This window comes from Penicillium taxi, assembly GCF_028828555.1.
Source record: "Penicillium taxi strain IBT 34144 chromosome Unknown utg000003l_segment0_segment0, whole genome shotgun sequence".
NCBI classification, from domain to species: domain Eukaryota; kingdom Fungi; phylum Ascomycota; class Eurotiomycetes; order Eurotiales; family Aspergillaceae; genus Penicillium; species Penicillium taxi.
Genome location: NW_026643205.1, coordinates 1,471,806 through 1,485,750, shown reverse-complemented (window position 1 = coordinate 1,485,750; position 13,945 = coordinate 1,471,806). Strand labels below are relative to the sequence as shown.

Genomic DNA, 13,945 nt, shown 5'->3' with positions numbered 1-13,945 from the left:
TCTCGATATCCATAACAATTGAATCTGGTGCCCAGGCGAAGCAAAATATAAAATAATCACCACCATCGGAACCAACTTCTACTACTCTTCTTGCTATTACCAGCATCAACACCAAAATCCCCATCAAGATCCTCGTTGACATCCCCATTCCTCCTCTCAAGCTCCTCTCTTTCAAGTTCCACCTCCACCTCCCGCTCCTTAGCCTCAACACTATCCATCATCTCCTCCAAAGCCAATAAATCCCGCTCAATCACCTCCGCCCAGTTCTGCACATCTCCAATCTCCTTCAACCCCTGCCTCGTCTCCTCGGCAATATCCTCCCACTCTGAATTCTGCCGCGCAAGCCTAGCCGAACTTTCTTGGAGCGAGGTCTCTTGGAGCTTTAGTGCGGCCGTGTTTGATTGTATCGTGGCTGCGCGGTCGCGGAGCGGCGCTTCTAGGTTTGTGCCGACTGAGTGGAGCGTTGCTGTGAATGCTGCTAGTGCTTCTTTCTTTTGCTGCTCTTCTGCTGCTCCCGTTTCGGGTTGGGTTGTTGATGATGACGATGGTTCTGCCATTTTGGTTGTCTTGACTGAGGTATATGAGAATATACCAAGTTATGAAAATTAATCTTAGTACCGGTACAGACTGCCCAATAACTAGGATCACGGTGTCACTGAGTCCACGGGTGCTTTGAGTGAGGTCAAGATGACATGGTGAAATTTACTTGATGTTTAACTAACCTTGGAAGGGGTTTAAAGGTGTGCTTGATATAAAAACAGATGATTACCCCACACTTGGCATAACAACACGCCATAACCTTGGAACTAGATAACCTTACTTACACCACAAAAGGTTCGTACTAGGTAACTAAGAATCTTAGAGCGTTGGAACAATTTAGAGTACTGAAGACTTCAGGAACAGTCAAACACCAGTCAAAAGACCCAGAGACATTATCAGATTCAAATGCAGTTTCACGCCCCAGAAGATTAATACAGGCAGTTTTGGTGAAACCACGCAGAACAAAGATAGAAAAAGGAAAGAGTAAGAACAGGGAATAGATAAATAAAAAGAAACACCCCAAAATACATGCTCAGAGAAGCTATCATCCATGCAAAAAAAAATCGCTTGAAGAGATATATCCTAGCCGCGCGGGCTTTTGCGAAATGACCTTGAAATAATGGAAAAAGACAGCATACTTTACTAACATACGTTTAAAAACCCGTGAATGCCGTCATAGAGCATCAAGAAACGACCAACGACTCTTAAAATGAGATGTTGATGAGAAAGCGACAGTTGGCTGATTAGAGAAGACCTGAAAGGACAGCCTCGGTAGCTGAATAGATGTAAGGCCGCTTGAGATCAAGATTCACACCGAAGCGTCTCTCAAGCTCCTGCTTGATGCTCTTCTTGGTAACGGACATCAGGTCGGCAGTACTGAGGATCTCACGGATCTCATTAAGAATGGCGTCGTCGCTAGGCAGCGCGTTCAAATCGTCCATGCTTATGTCCATAGGGTGACCAAGCATCTCCGATGGAGCGACAGAGAGACGTGAGTTGGATGCAAGAAGAGGCATTTCCATGGTCGAGACGGGCCGAGAGCTGGCGTATCCTCCTCCGTACACTTGATATTCAGATTGCGGTTGGTGGAAGGGATGAGAACGGGTGCCATAGGAGTATCCTGACATCTCAGATCGGTCGTCACGCGAGGTCTGGGCCTCCCAGAGCTCTGCCTGGTACTCTTCCCAGCGCCTCTTGGGAATGGAGGCTGGGTCGAATTTACCTTCGTCGGAGATGACAACCTTGCGACCCTTTTCTCCTGTGATGACACGAGTGTTACCCCAAGAGAAGTCGTCCATGTTCCAGAAGGAATACAGAGGTAAGGCAAGTGTGAATATAGGAATGGCGAGAAGGTAGATGAACATCCAACCGATCATTTCCCACTTGCGACGGACGATGAAGATGAACGCCTGTAAACCGTATATGACACCCAGAAGAATGAATGACGTGATTGGAAGCGTGCTTGTGTCTCGGACAATGTAAACGATGAGGTAGATGATGTAGGCCATGGTGACAGGCTGGATGACGGTACTGAGAAGATCGATCATGACAACGAAACGCATACTGAAACAGCAGAAACCACAAAGCTGACCCATGGGAATCAGTTCCATCAGGTTGTGAACAGTGGAGTTAATCCATCGGCGACGCTGTGACAGGAAGACAGAGAAACTCTCAGGTGCCACAGTCCAGGCATGGGCCCGGCTGATGTACTTGGTCTTGAACTTGGGGTGATGTTTGATCAGGAGAGTAGTGAGATATCGATCCTCACCCAGATGGAGCAAATTCTTTTCGTGAAGGGTATCCACACGAATCTGAGCATAGGCATCGACGACTTCCGAGCTGACGAACAGGGCCTTACCGGATTCAGAAGAACGAATACGATACATGGTGAAACAACCGGGTAAACAGGTGACGGAGCCGAAAAGACTTTCGAATGCCTTGGTCAGGTTGTGAGAAATGAAGTACTCGTAAACCTGAATCATGGTGATGATGGATGTTTTGGCGTTGGACAAGGCAGTTTCTCCACATAGACCAATAAGACGGGTATCGCTTATGAAGGCTGAGACAAATCGCGTACCAGAATCTGGGGCTACCATGGTATCGGCATCGACCTGTAGAACGTATTCGTAGAAGCTGGGATTGACACCGATGATATTGCGGATCTGGTGGTACATCTCAAGTTCCATAGGGTTCATGGGCATGTTGTGGAGAACGCGGTTCATGAAGCGCATCAGCACCATCTGAGAATCACGCTTGCCACGATTACCAGGGCGAGAAACTTCAGATGGCTTGCCGACCTTGCAGACGACCAAGAAAGGAACGATATGACCCTGTACTTCGTAGAGACCAGAGTAGATCTTTGCCATGTTGTGTTGCTTCATACCCTCACCAACACTCTCAAAGCTGAGAGGTTCCGGGTCGATGGTATCGGGCACACCCAAAATATCCAAGACAATCCGGGGAGTGGGACGATCGTTGCCTTGACCGATAATCATACCGTCACAAACAATCAACAAGAGCTTGCGCTTATCGTCGTACTTCATACGAGCCATGGAGTCAATGGCACGGCGAAGGGATTCTTCATCCTCGGTATACGCTGGAACCTGACAAATGATGAACTTGTCGAGGTTTTCGGGTAAGGCCTTCTTACCGAACTGCAAAGCAGCAAAGAACTTGAAGCCAACGATGGAAATAATGAGGATTGAGATGGAAAGAATGAAGTATCGCGCAAACTGACACTTAGTCGAGTTTCGGGTATCGACATGGCCAACGAAGAACAGATTGTCCAGGCAGAGTTGCATCCGAGCGCGCATGTCCGTATCGAGATCGAGGTTATCAAAGTACTTGGAAACATCAACTCCTGATTTTTGCTGGAAGAGAGTGAGAAGCTCAGAGTTCATGTAATCGGTATCGATGGTGGTGCCGGTATGATTTTTGCCCTCCGGGAAACGAGCAACCCGAGGACCTGCAAGGTAGTAGGTCAAATCGTAAACCTTGCCGTGAATACTAGCAATGTTCTTCGTATCTGCGAGAGACTTCATGTACTTTGGAGTGTAACCGACGTAGCCCTTTTTGTAGTTAGCCCGCAACATAACCATCTGTTCGTAGAACCAATCTGGTCGGTAATCACCAGTCCAGTAGCGGAAATCGTGGTACTTGGCATTGATATCAAAGGAGGTTGAGGATGTCGTACTGGAGGAAGTGTTCAAGTTTGATCGGTAGTCCAAGGGCACACTAGGGTCAACCTTTCCATTCACACCTTGGCAAAGTGCTGATACCTGGAGAGGAAAGAGATTGCTTGCGTCTGTACCGGCGTATTTCTTGAGAGACTTTGTTGGTACGATGTTGGGGTAGTGAGAGTCCTCGAAGGTACCAAGGTTGAAGACAACTCCTCGAACACCAATGTATGAATCTGCACCGTCCTTGCCGTTCTTGTCGCTGAGCTCACCATTGGAGTAAACATGCTGAGTTGGACAGACTAATCCAGGGAAACCGACAATCATGAAGACGGCGACACCGCATGAAAACCAGATGATCATGTTGATAGCAAGCTTCTCACGCCAAGCAGTTCGCACATCTTGACGTTTCATGCGACCGACAAATTTAATCATGAAGTCGGGAATCCAAAAGGTCAGCATCCAGACAAGCGCCATCCAGCGTTTGCGGGTCCCTGAGACTTGAACATCCTCAACTTCCTCCATTTTCGTCTCGTTACCCTTCTCCAGCATTTGTTCTCGGGTCTCGAAATTTTGGAACATATCGCCAGAGTTGAAGGCTGATGCCCCTGCTTCGGAGCGTCCATCTAGATCCCGACCGCCGAAATAACCACCCTGCTTGGTCTCATCGCCGTAGATGAAGGCACCAGGAGATTGGTCAGTCGGGTGAAGAAGGCGGACCTTGGCATCCATGTTTCCACCGGGAGTGTGAACGTCGCCTTCGTCAGAACCTGCAGCCTTGAAGGTCGTCTGGACACGTTCCCCGAGTTTGGCAATATCTGCCCAGCATCGCTCACTCAGGAAGACACCGGTACTACCAACGCGAGCTTCATTTCCAGGCCATCGCCTTTCATCCAGGACAACCTCAGCCTTTTCTTTATCACTGCCCACCACAAGGTTGTCAATTTCAGCGAGACCCAAAAACTCAGCGAACGGGAGGAAGACGGTGAAGTCGGCATTTCTCAACCGCTGACTGATTTCAGCGATACCAAAAGTCTGGACCTGCATGCGCACGCACTTGCTGTCGAACTGGTTTGCAATGCGACGGTCATTGGGCTTGAGACAGATGACAAAGTACGGGTTCACGTTGGATGAGCTCAGGCATTTGTTGATGATGTCAAGAGCCGAGAGGAACTGACCAGAGGCGCCTTGGTTTGTTCCAGTCATCAATCCGGTCTTTCGACCTGTACTGCGTTTGGAGCCTCCAGCTTGACTCTCATCCTCGTCTACTTCTCCGATCTCCGAGGGGGCGATATTTGCCTGTGGGTTAACCTTGCGTCGGGCCATACTCGGCATGCGCAGGGGTTTCGAGGATACCTGGGCCTGCATGATGGCTGTTCTCTCCCGCGGATGGGAGACGGTCTGCAGGGCCTCCTGGCCAAACAGCTCTCGTACAAAGTCACTTCGGGTAGACTTCATCAAATTCATCAAGTCTCCCGAGATGACTTCTCCATTCTCTTCAATCAAGCCGGTTACTGAGTAGTCGACCTCACCGGCAAAGTGCTTGACTGAGAAAGCGAAACGGGAGCCTTGTGACATATAACCACCACCAACGCCACCAGAAGAACCAACAGAGATTGCTGGATTCTTACCCTCGAATCTCTTGCGAACGGCATCAAGGAACTGAGCATCGGATCTACCACGACGAGTCTGATCATCCAAGATGCTCAAGAGACCATTGCCAGGTTTCAGAAGGCCACGTACGGTATCCACATTATCGAAATAGCTGGTAGCAGCCACAGCGATATCCTCCCGGTCCAGCGTGTCAGCCTTACGATCAAAGAATGACTGAAGGCAGTAGTTATATAGGGACTCAGTGGCCGCATTGCTGAGAAGCTGATCGAGGGTTGAGCCAGTAGTAGAAGACTGAGCGAAGCCGGGGAAGTCGACGATGGAGACAGTATTCGCAACGCTATCTTCGGCAGCACAGATCTTCTGATTCACCGTCTCAATAACGTAAGTGACTAAAAGTGAGTATATGATGCGGGCGAAAGCATCTGCGTTGTTACGTGCACCCTTAGGGTCCAGCATTACCGTCACACGCTCGCGTCGGATTGTCTGAGTTTTGTAGCCCATGCTGTTTTCCAAAGCTTCCACACTAAGACCGAGGAATGCGGCAACATTGGCAAGAACATCTTTGTTCTTGACCATCGTCACAGTCTCACCACCATCACGGGAGTAACCACCGCTTTCATCCGCACCTGTGGTGGTAGCAGATCCAGAAATAAATTCAAGCTGACCAATGTGCAAGATACTGGCCAGAATCTGACATATCTCAGCGATCTCCCCACGCGAGAACTCAAGCTTTCGTAGAGCGGTCTTGAAGTGCTGGAAGCCCTCAGTATCGTTGACTCCAACCTTCAATTGAGTGGGATGTCCCAGGTAACGCCATCGTTTATGGCTCACTCCACCATCTCCGCCGGTTTGGATGTGAATCGGGGCGTTGAATCCAAGATGGGATTTCTCGGCGGCGCTGGTTCCTGCGAGAAGATAATAGAGGACATGGAAGCTTCGCTCTCCCGTAGGCACAGAAGAGATACGGCTCCGCTCCAGTCGATAATCTATAATTTTTCCACCGATCAGGGTAGGGTTGACGGAAGATGAGGCATCATACTGCAGTTCAAGGAAAAGACCAGCCTTGGAGGCTGTGGGTGTCGTGACGGATTTGGTGGTGGTGAGGGTGTCGAAAACAAAGGCGGCATAGGAGAGTTTTGAAGAAAGAGGGGTGGAGGAAAAGGACAAGAAGGAAGACAGCAGGTGTGAACGAAGAGTGGTCTTTCCAGAACCGCTCTCTCCTCTAGATTAGGAGGTTAGCCGCTAACCCGCTGTTTTACAGTGTTGAAGGGAGAAAGAGGGGGTAATATTCTTACAAAAACACCACTGCTTGGTTCTCTGCGCGGGCTCCCAATCGAGTGAAAGCACGACGAGCCAAATCTTCTGCTTCTCCCGCAGCACTTCCCTCTTTTGTACCATCTGGACCCTTCGTGGCTGAGCTGTAAGTATTCAGGGCAATCAATGCCTGAGATGAAAGGCGAGCTGTCGGCAAGCCCACATGGAATCTGACGAGGAATTAGCACGCGCAACGCGCTCCAATTTCAGGTATCATTTTGACATACCGACTGGCCAGATGAGCTGTGAGATGTGTATCCGACTGAAGGTGTGCGGGGAGTGAAGGAAGCGAGGATTGAGCGTGTGCTGGACCGGTCCCAGTCACGTTGGCCATCTTGAAAGTAGAACCTCGAACCTTGAGGTTGAGGGTCAGAAACGAGTGTAGTCGGGCTAATGGAGGCCTGTCCGACTAAGCAGCAGTGCGAAGTCTCGACAGGTCTCGAAGAATGTACGAGGGGGTTGGCAGCTGGAATGTGACAAAGAGGAATTCAACAAAAAGGGGAATCCTAGTGAAGTATGATCTCAATCATGGAAGTTAGAGTGATGAACTAGTCTCAGACTTAAAAACGAGTGAAAACAGAAGGAAGACAACTATGAAGGAAATTAGAAATTGGGGATAAGTGAGATAAGGTCCGGTCAATACGAGCACTGCGGAGTACACCAAAGCTGTACTATGTATGGTTGTATTATACCCGTCACACACTAAGAATAGCTCTCCACTCAGGATCTCCATAGTGAAACATCTATGGGGTCTTTTCCGTAGCTTACTTAAAAGGAGATTATTACTGGAACGAAGCTTCACTTGAGAAATCTAAACTATAAAAAGATGTACTGTGTAAAGGAGTTGATGAAATGTTGTACTTAGTACTTTTGAGTCTCAAGTAAACACAGATCCACTTTGAGAACTAGCGTAACCGGCTGTTTTATGGTTAGTTAGGGTTTAATCCCATGTTTTGTTCTGTTCCTGGGTTCCTGTTTCTGTTCCTATTTCTGTTCCTATTTCTGTTCCTTGTCCCTGGAATGTACATACGTATACATCTATCATATGCAAACAAAAAGCCGAAAGCATCGAAATATCAGAATATGAAATGCCAAAATGTTAAACATCGGACCTCTCTATATTAAAAAGTGAGGAGATGGTCCAATTTGAATGGGCCGAGTGAAACTAGGGGTTCGTGGCGAGTGGCAAGCTGCCCCTTTGTGAGACATCCCAAATATAGATTTGTGTATTGAAGTTTTATCGCTTTATCGTATGGTCGTATTATCGGTTGTTTGAATACATCAATACTACTTCATAGATTTTATCGACTCTATTTTTTATTCTTTATATCTTATATCTTATATCTTGTTTTATATCTTGGGTTTGATTTAATCTCTTTTCTCTTCTCTTCTAGGTAATGCTCGTTTCATAATTAGTGTATATTACGGAGTGCATTCGGAAAGCTACAAGTCAGTGCTACAGGGATCGGTATTTGTCCACTTTTCAACCCCGTATTTTATCCATCGCTTTCTCCACGCATCCTACCTTATCACTTCTGGGCCTTCCACTTTCATCTCCTCCTTTCAAAACACACCAGGAGTCTACACTCCAGTCACTCGCTCAATTATCCCACTGGAGGATTACTTTTGTTTTGGCCCTGACAATTTACCTCTTGTCCCTCATCACACTGCATCCCTCGTTAGCGGATAATCAACAAAAGTCATTGACAGAACAACTCTCATGCTCTGCTAAAACGAGAGAAAGTGTTATTTGGGCTGCAGTTTAGCACCCTCCAGCTTTCATCATGTCGAACCCAAATCGATACTCGGTTTTTTCGACCCAGTCCGCTGGTATCTCCGGAGGTCCTACACCGACCTCTCACCATACGACCCAGGTCTCGACCACAACGCTACTAAATGCTCTGCACTCGTTCTATAATGCCGGTCAGCCCTATCAACTAGACTCCAGCACAAGTTTGGTCGTCAATACATGGGTAACTGCGGCAACAATTCTACCGGATGGGCGGAATGGAGCTACCATTGATCGTGATTTGGCTGTCCGAGCGTGGGAGCATGCCCGTCGGCGAGCAGAAGATGGATGTATCGTTCTCAGGTGCGCAACCTTACTCGTTATCGCTTTGTAATCCTGATGTGATCATGTATACTAATCCTGAACTAGCTCCCTCCATCAGTCTACCCCATCGTTATTGGAGCCATTCATCGCAGCCCTCCCAATTCCCACCCCCGCGACCACTTTCACGGCCCTCGCTGCACTTCGACCATTCCTGACGGCTGTGACTTCCTTCAATCCATCGTACTCCCTACACTCCGCCCTCTCTGTTTCATTTACATTGACCCTTCAGGGCACCGTGGTCGGTTCATCTCTAGCTCTTTCGACGTCTGGCATCAACGTACAACGGGGTCTCCTCGAGATCCCGAATGAGGCTGGATACCGTGCCTTCGATGTTTTCTACTACCTCCTGACCTCTGCTTCCACCCCCGCAGAACGTGAATTTCTGGACCTGAAAGATCCCTCCGCGTACGCTCTACTCAGCCGATCTGGATCCTATAATTCTCCCCTTTATCTCCCCACCGCAGATGATACAGCATCTGCGGAGGATCTTCGAGCCAACCTCAAGGCCCTTGGCATAAAAGGCGCCACTCAACGAAATTTGCTCTCCGTCCTTGCCGGTCTCCTCAAGCTTGGCAATGCTGTTGGTCTCATGGTGGACCAAGAAGACTTGGAGGACGTCTGTGAGGACGTCGGTGGTCTTCTTGGAATCGATCCCGAGGTGTTACTTACTAATATATCTACAGATGAGCGCGAAATCCTCATTGCGGGCATTTACGAAGCCCTCGTGGACTGGCTCATTGAAAAAGCAAACCAGGCTATTGCAGCTGATATTCAAGTGACTCTGGAAAACGACTCCAACAATGGAGGCCCAGCCCAATGGTCTAACGAGGACACTGTCGGTTTGACCGTCATCGACATTCCCCGTCCTGCTTTGGGCAAAGCAATTGCAATGAGGGGTGTTTTCGATGATGACCTCGGTATCAACGCTGAGATGAAAGAGGATGGAGTCCCCGTCCCGGCAGTTGGCCAGTCGGTCATGAACGAAATGAATACTGCTGTGGCGCAGGTAGAGGCTGATCTCGGAGCCACCGGCACTCCCGCTGCCCGAGAGCGTGATCACGAACAAGATAAACGGCAGGGAGTCTTGGAGAAGGTCGGATTGGAAGCTGAAGCTGATTCAGTCCTGCGGCAGCTTCTGTTCCCCGTCGAGAACGAGGGCATATCCCTTGGCAAACGGGGACGTTTCGATCTTCCGACCACCCTTGGCAGCAGTCGTGTCTGGTACCATCTTTCTATCCACCCTACCGATGACTCCCCAGAACAGCTTGTCAATTCAAGTACAGCTTGGTCAGCGGGTACAGTCTCACGCCAGCTACGAGACTGGCGTCTTCCTGAATGGGCCAATCGTCGTCTGAAGCAGCTTGATTTCACCGCCGATTTCGATGTGGAGGAGTTCGTAGCCCGATACTCTAGACTTGGTTGTGCAGAAGGTCAAGATGGCGTTGAAAGCTGGATACTTGAGAGGGGTTGGAGCAACGGCGATGCCATTGTGGGAAATCAGCGAATCTGGATGAGAGAGGGTGCATGGTGGGAAGCTGAGAGCATGCTCGATCTTAAGCCTGACGAAACCTATGCAAACCCTTTCGGATATGGCGCTACTGCCTACGAACCAGGTCTGACCCCAGATGGCCATCCCATCGGCGAGTCTTCCAACTTGCTGGGTAGTCGAGATGACCTATTGATGAATCAGTCTGGTATGGTGGCGCCGAGTGTCATGGGAGGTGCCAAGTCGATTGCCCCCAGTATGCCCTACACCAACGCCGGCGGTGTTGGTGACTATGGTCTCGGCCACAAAGGTGATGATAATAAGGGTGACATTGCATACTACGACGATTACGGGCGCTACATTGGCGATCTCGATGCTGAGTTGGGTGAACCCAAGCACATCGAGAAGAAACCCATTACTTGGAAACGTCGAGCATGGGCAGGCGCCACCTGGGCCCTCACCTTCTGGATTCCATCCTTCGTCCTTAGATATATTGGTCGTATGAAGCGCCCCGATGTTCGCATGGCGTGGAGGGAAAAGGTTGTTCTATTCCTTATCATCTTGTTGTTCAACGCCTTGGTTTGTTTCTACATTATTGCCTTTGGTGATGTTTTGTGTCCCAACAAAGACAAGGTGTGGAATACACAAGAAGTCTCTTGGCATACCACAAGTAGCGCTTTCTACGTTAGTATCCATGGTCGAGTTTACGATATCTCCAAGTTTTACACACTGCAGCACAGCGACATCACGGGAGAGGACACGTCCGCATCGGTCATGCAAGATTTTGCTGGTTTAAATCTGGATGCATACTTCCCTCCACCACTCACCCAATACTGCGGCTCATTTGTCAATAGCGAATCCATCACGCTTCAAAACAACGACACCAGCGCTATTGTCTATCCTACCGCCAAGCACAATTGTGGTCCTACCAACTTTCCACAAACCAGCACCAAGCTTCACAAGATCACCTGGTATGGCGATGTCTTTTTGCCGAAGATTGCCGATTATTACAAAGGTCCGTTGGTATGGACCAAGAAGACTATCCAGAAGCAAGCTAGCTCGGATTCACGCTATTGGGTTATTCTGAATCAGAAGGTGTATGACCTCACGGACTACTTCTACACCCTTGACGAAATGAACGACATCGATAGTTATAGCTTCCTACCAAGCGCCGTTACTACACTTTTCAAAAACTACGCTGGAACTGATGTTACAGATAAATGGCAAGATACGACTGAGTTCAAGAACGCCGAGAGGTGCCTGAACTACGTCTTTTACAAGGGTATCGTAGACTTCCGAGGCGATGCCCGGTGCACTGTGAACAACTGGCTCCTCCTCTCGTTCACCATTCTCATTTGCTCTGTCGTCCTCATCAAGTTCTTGGCAGCCTTGCAGCTTGGATCTAAGCGAGTCCCGTCGCCCCAAGACCGCTTTGTGATTTGCCTTGTCCCTGCTTACACCGAAGGTGAAGACGCTCTCCGTAAGGGTCTGGACTCTTTGACTGCTTTGCAGTATGACAACAAGAGAAAACTGCTCTTCGTCATCTGTGATGGTATGATCGTCGGTGGAGGCAATGACCGACCCACGCCCAAGATTGTACTCGATATTCTGGGAGTTGATCCCAAGGTTGATCCACCGGCACTGCCGTTCAAGTCTATCGGCCAGGGTAGCGACCAACTGAACTACGCCAAGGTCTTCTCTGGGTTGTATGAATTTGAAGGAAACGTCGTTCCCTACATTGTGGTTGTCAAGGTCGGCAAAGAATCTGAGCAGAGAAAGTCCAAGCCGGGTAACCGTGGTAAGCGAGATTCTCAGGTTCTCTTGATGAAATTCTTGAATCGTGTCCACCACCGCGCCCCCATGTCCCCTATGGAACTGGAGGTCTTCCATCAGATCAACAACATCATCGGTGTCGATCCAGAGTTGTATGAGTATTGTTTCATGGTCGATGCGGATACCAGTGTCAAAGAAGACTCCTTGAATCGTTTGGTTGCAGCATGTGCGGCAGATGCAAAGATTGTTGGTATCTGCGGTGAGACCAGTCTCCAGAATGAAGAAGGAAGTTGGTGGACCATGATCCAAGTCTATGAATACTACATTTCGCATCATCTTACCAAGGCATTCGAGTCCCTGTTTGGCAGTGTCACCTGTCTTCCTGGATGGTAAGTCATTCCCTTGCTTTTCATTATTCTCAAGCTTTTCATGGGCCCTAACACAATCAATTTAGTTTCTGCATGTATCGTCTTCGCACAGCTGACAAGGGTCGCCCTCTCATTATTTCGGAAAAGATTATCGACGAATACTCGGACAATGATATTGACACGCTCCACAAGAAGAACCTTTTGTCTCTTGGAGAGGATCGTTTCTTGACCACACTTATGATGAAACACTTCCCAGCAATGCGATACAAGTTCCTCCCTGGTGCATTCGCACACACTGCTGCCCCGGATACCTGGAGTGTGCTCATTTCACAACGTCGTCGCTGGATTAACTCAACCGTCCATAATCTGATGGAACTGGCAGCTCTTCAGGACCTATGTGGTTTCTGCTGCTTCAGTATGCGTTTCATCGTTCTGATGGATCTGGTCGGAACAGTTATTCTTCCTGCTACTTGTGTTTACCTAGGCTACTTGGTTTACTTGATGGCTGATAAAAGCCAGCCCTTCCCAACGATCTCAATTGCCATGTTAGCGGGTATCTATGGTCTTCAAGCATTGGTTTTCCTCATTAAACGCCAGTGGCAGCAAATTGGCTGGATGATCATCTATCTTTTGGCTTTCCCTATCTTCAGTTTCGTCCTGCCCTTGTACTCCTTCTGGAAACAAGATGATTTCACCTGGGGTAACACTCGTGTGGTCATCGGTGAGTCAGGTGACAAGCGTGTCATTGCCGTTGAAGATGAGCCATTTGACCCTCGAAGCATTCCTTTGCAGCGCTGGGATGACTATGCTGCCTTCAACAACCTGCCTGGCCGACGTGGCGACGCAGGTGCGAATGAGAAGTTCTACCCGACTCAATACGTGGATGAACAAGCTATGGAGATGGATGAGATGCAATCGCAGTACTCGTCTGTCAAGCCAGCTTCAACTATCCTAACTGGCTTCCCTGGCCCTGGCCAGCACGCCAGTCCCTACATGCCTCCTCAATCGCCCGCACCATTCGTTGGCAGCAACGTGCCTGGCAACCGTAACTCGCACATGTCCAACTTCTCTCGTTACACCGATCTTCCTCATATGGGCGGTCAAAATCCTGCTGCCGCATCTCGACACATGTCTGTCGGCAACTTGAGCGCCTACCGAGACAATCCCAACAACGCCAGTCGCCACAGCATGGGGCTCATGGCAAGCACTGACAACCTTCTGGGTGGCTCGCGCTCCCGCAGCCCCCTTGCACAGTATCCATCTCGACCAACCAGTACTGCCTTTGATTTCCGCAACTCAGCCATAGGCTTTAGTGTGGATGAACAGTCTATCACCGATGCCATCCGTGGATGTCTCGCAGAGGTTGATCTTGACACAGTTACTAAGAAGCAGGGTTAGTTTCCTCACTTTCTCCAGTCACTCCCTTTATCCCTTACAATGTCACTAACTTGTACCTCTCTAGTCCGCGCCCTTGTCGAGCAACGCTTGCAAGCCCAGCTCACTGGCGAGAAGCGAGCCTTCTTGGATCGCCAGATCGATCAAGAACTGGCTAACATGTGAG

General features: G+C 49.1%; 3 protein-coding genes across 3 annotated transcripts; 1 reads left to right on the top strand and 2 right to left on the bottom strand.

Moving 5' to 3' along the window:
• Positions 1-56: 56 nt before the first annotated feature.
• On the bottom strand, positions 57-557 carry N7495_004018 (uncharacterized protein; the record flags this gene model as incomplete). Its single annotated transcript, XM_057206669.1, has 1 exon — positions 57-557. The coding sequence occupies one exon, from the start codon at positions 555-557 to the stop codon at positions 57-59; it is 501 nt and encodes a 166-aa protein (XP_057064349.1).
• A 726-nt stretch (positions 558-1,283) lies between these two features.
• Positions 1,284-6,978, bottom strand: chsE (chitin synthase class Va; the record flags this gene model as incomplete). Its single annotated transcript, XM_057206668.1, has 3 exons — positions 1,284-6,552; positions 6,626-6,814; positions 6,872-6,978. The coding sequence occupies 3 exons, from the start codon at positions 6,976-6,978 to the stop codon at positions 1,284-1,286; spliced, it is 5,565 nt and encodes a 1,854-aa protein (XP_057064348.1).
• A 1,450-nt stretch (positions 6,979-8,428) lies between these two features.
• On the top strand, positions 8,429-13,944 carry csmB (putative chitin synthase; the record flags this gene model as incomplete). The annotated part of the gene is made up of 4 exons (XM_057206667.1): positions 8,429-8,736; positions 8,803-12,405; positions 12,471-13,777; positions 13,847-13,944. The coding sequence occupies 4 exons, from the start codon at positions 8,429-8,431 to the stop codon at positions 13,942-13,944; spliced, it is 5,316 nt and encodes a 1,771-aa protein (XP_057064347.1).
• Between the last annotated feature and the right edge of the window lies 1 nt (position 13,945).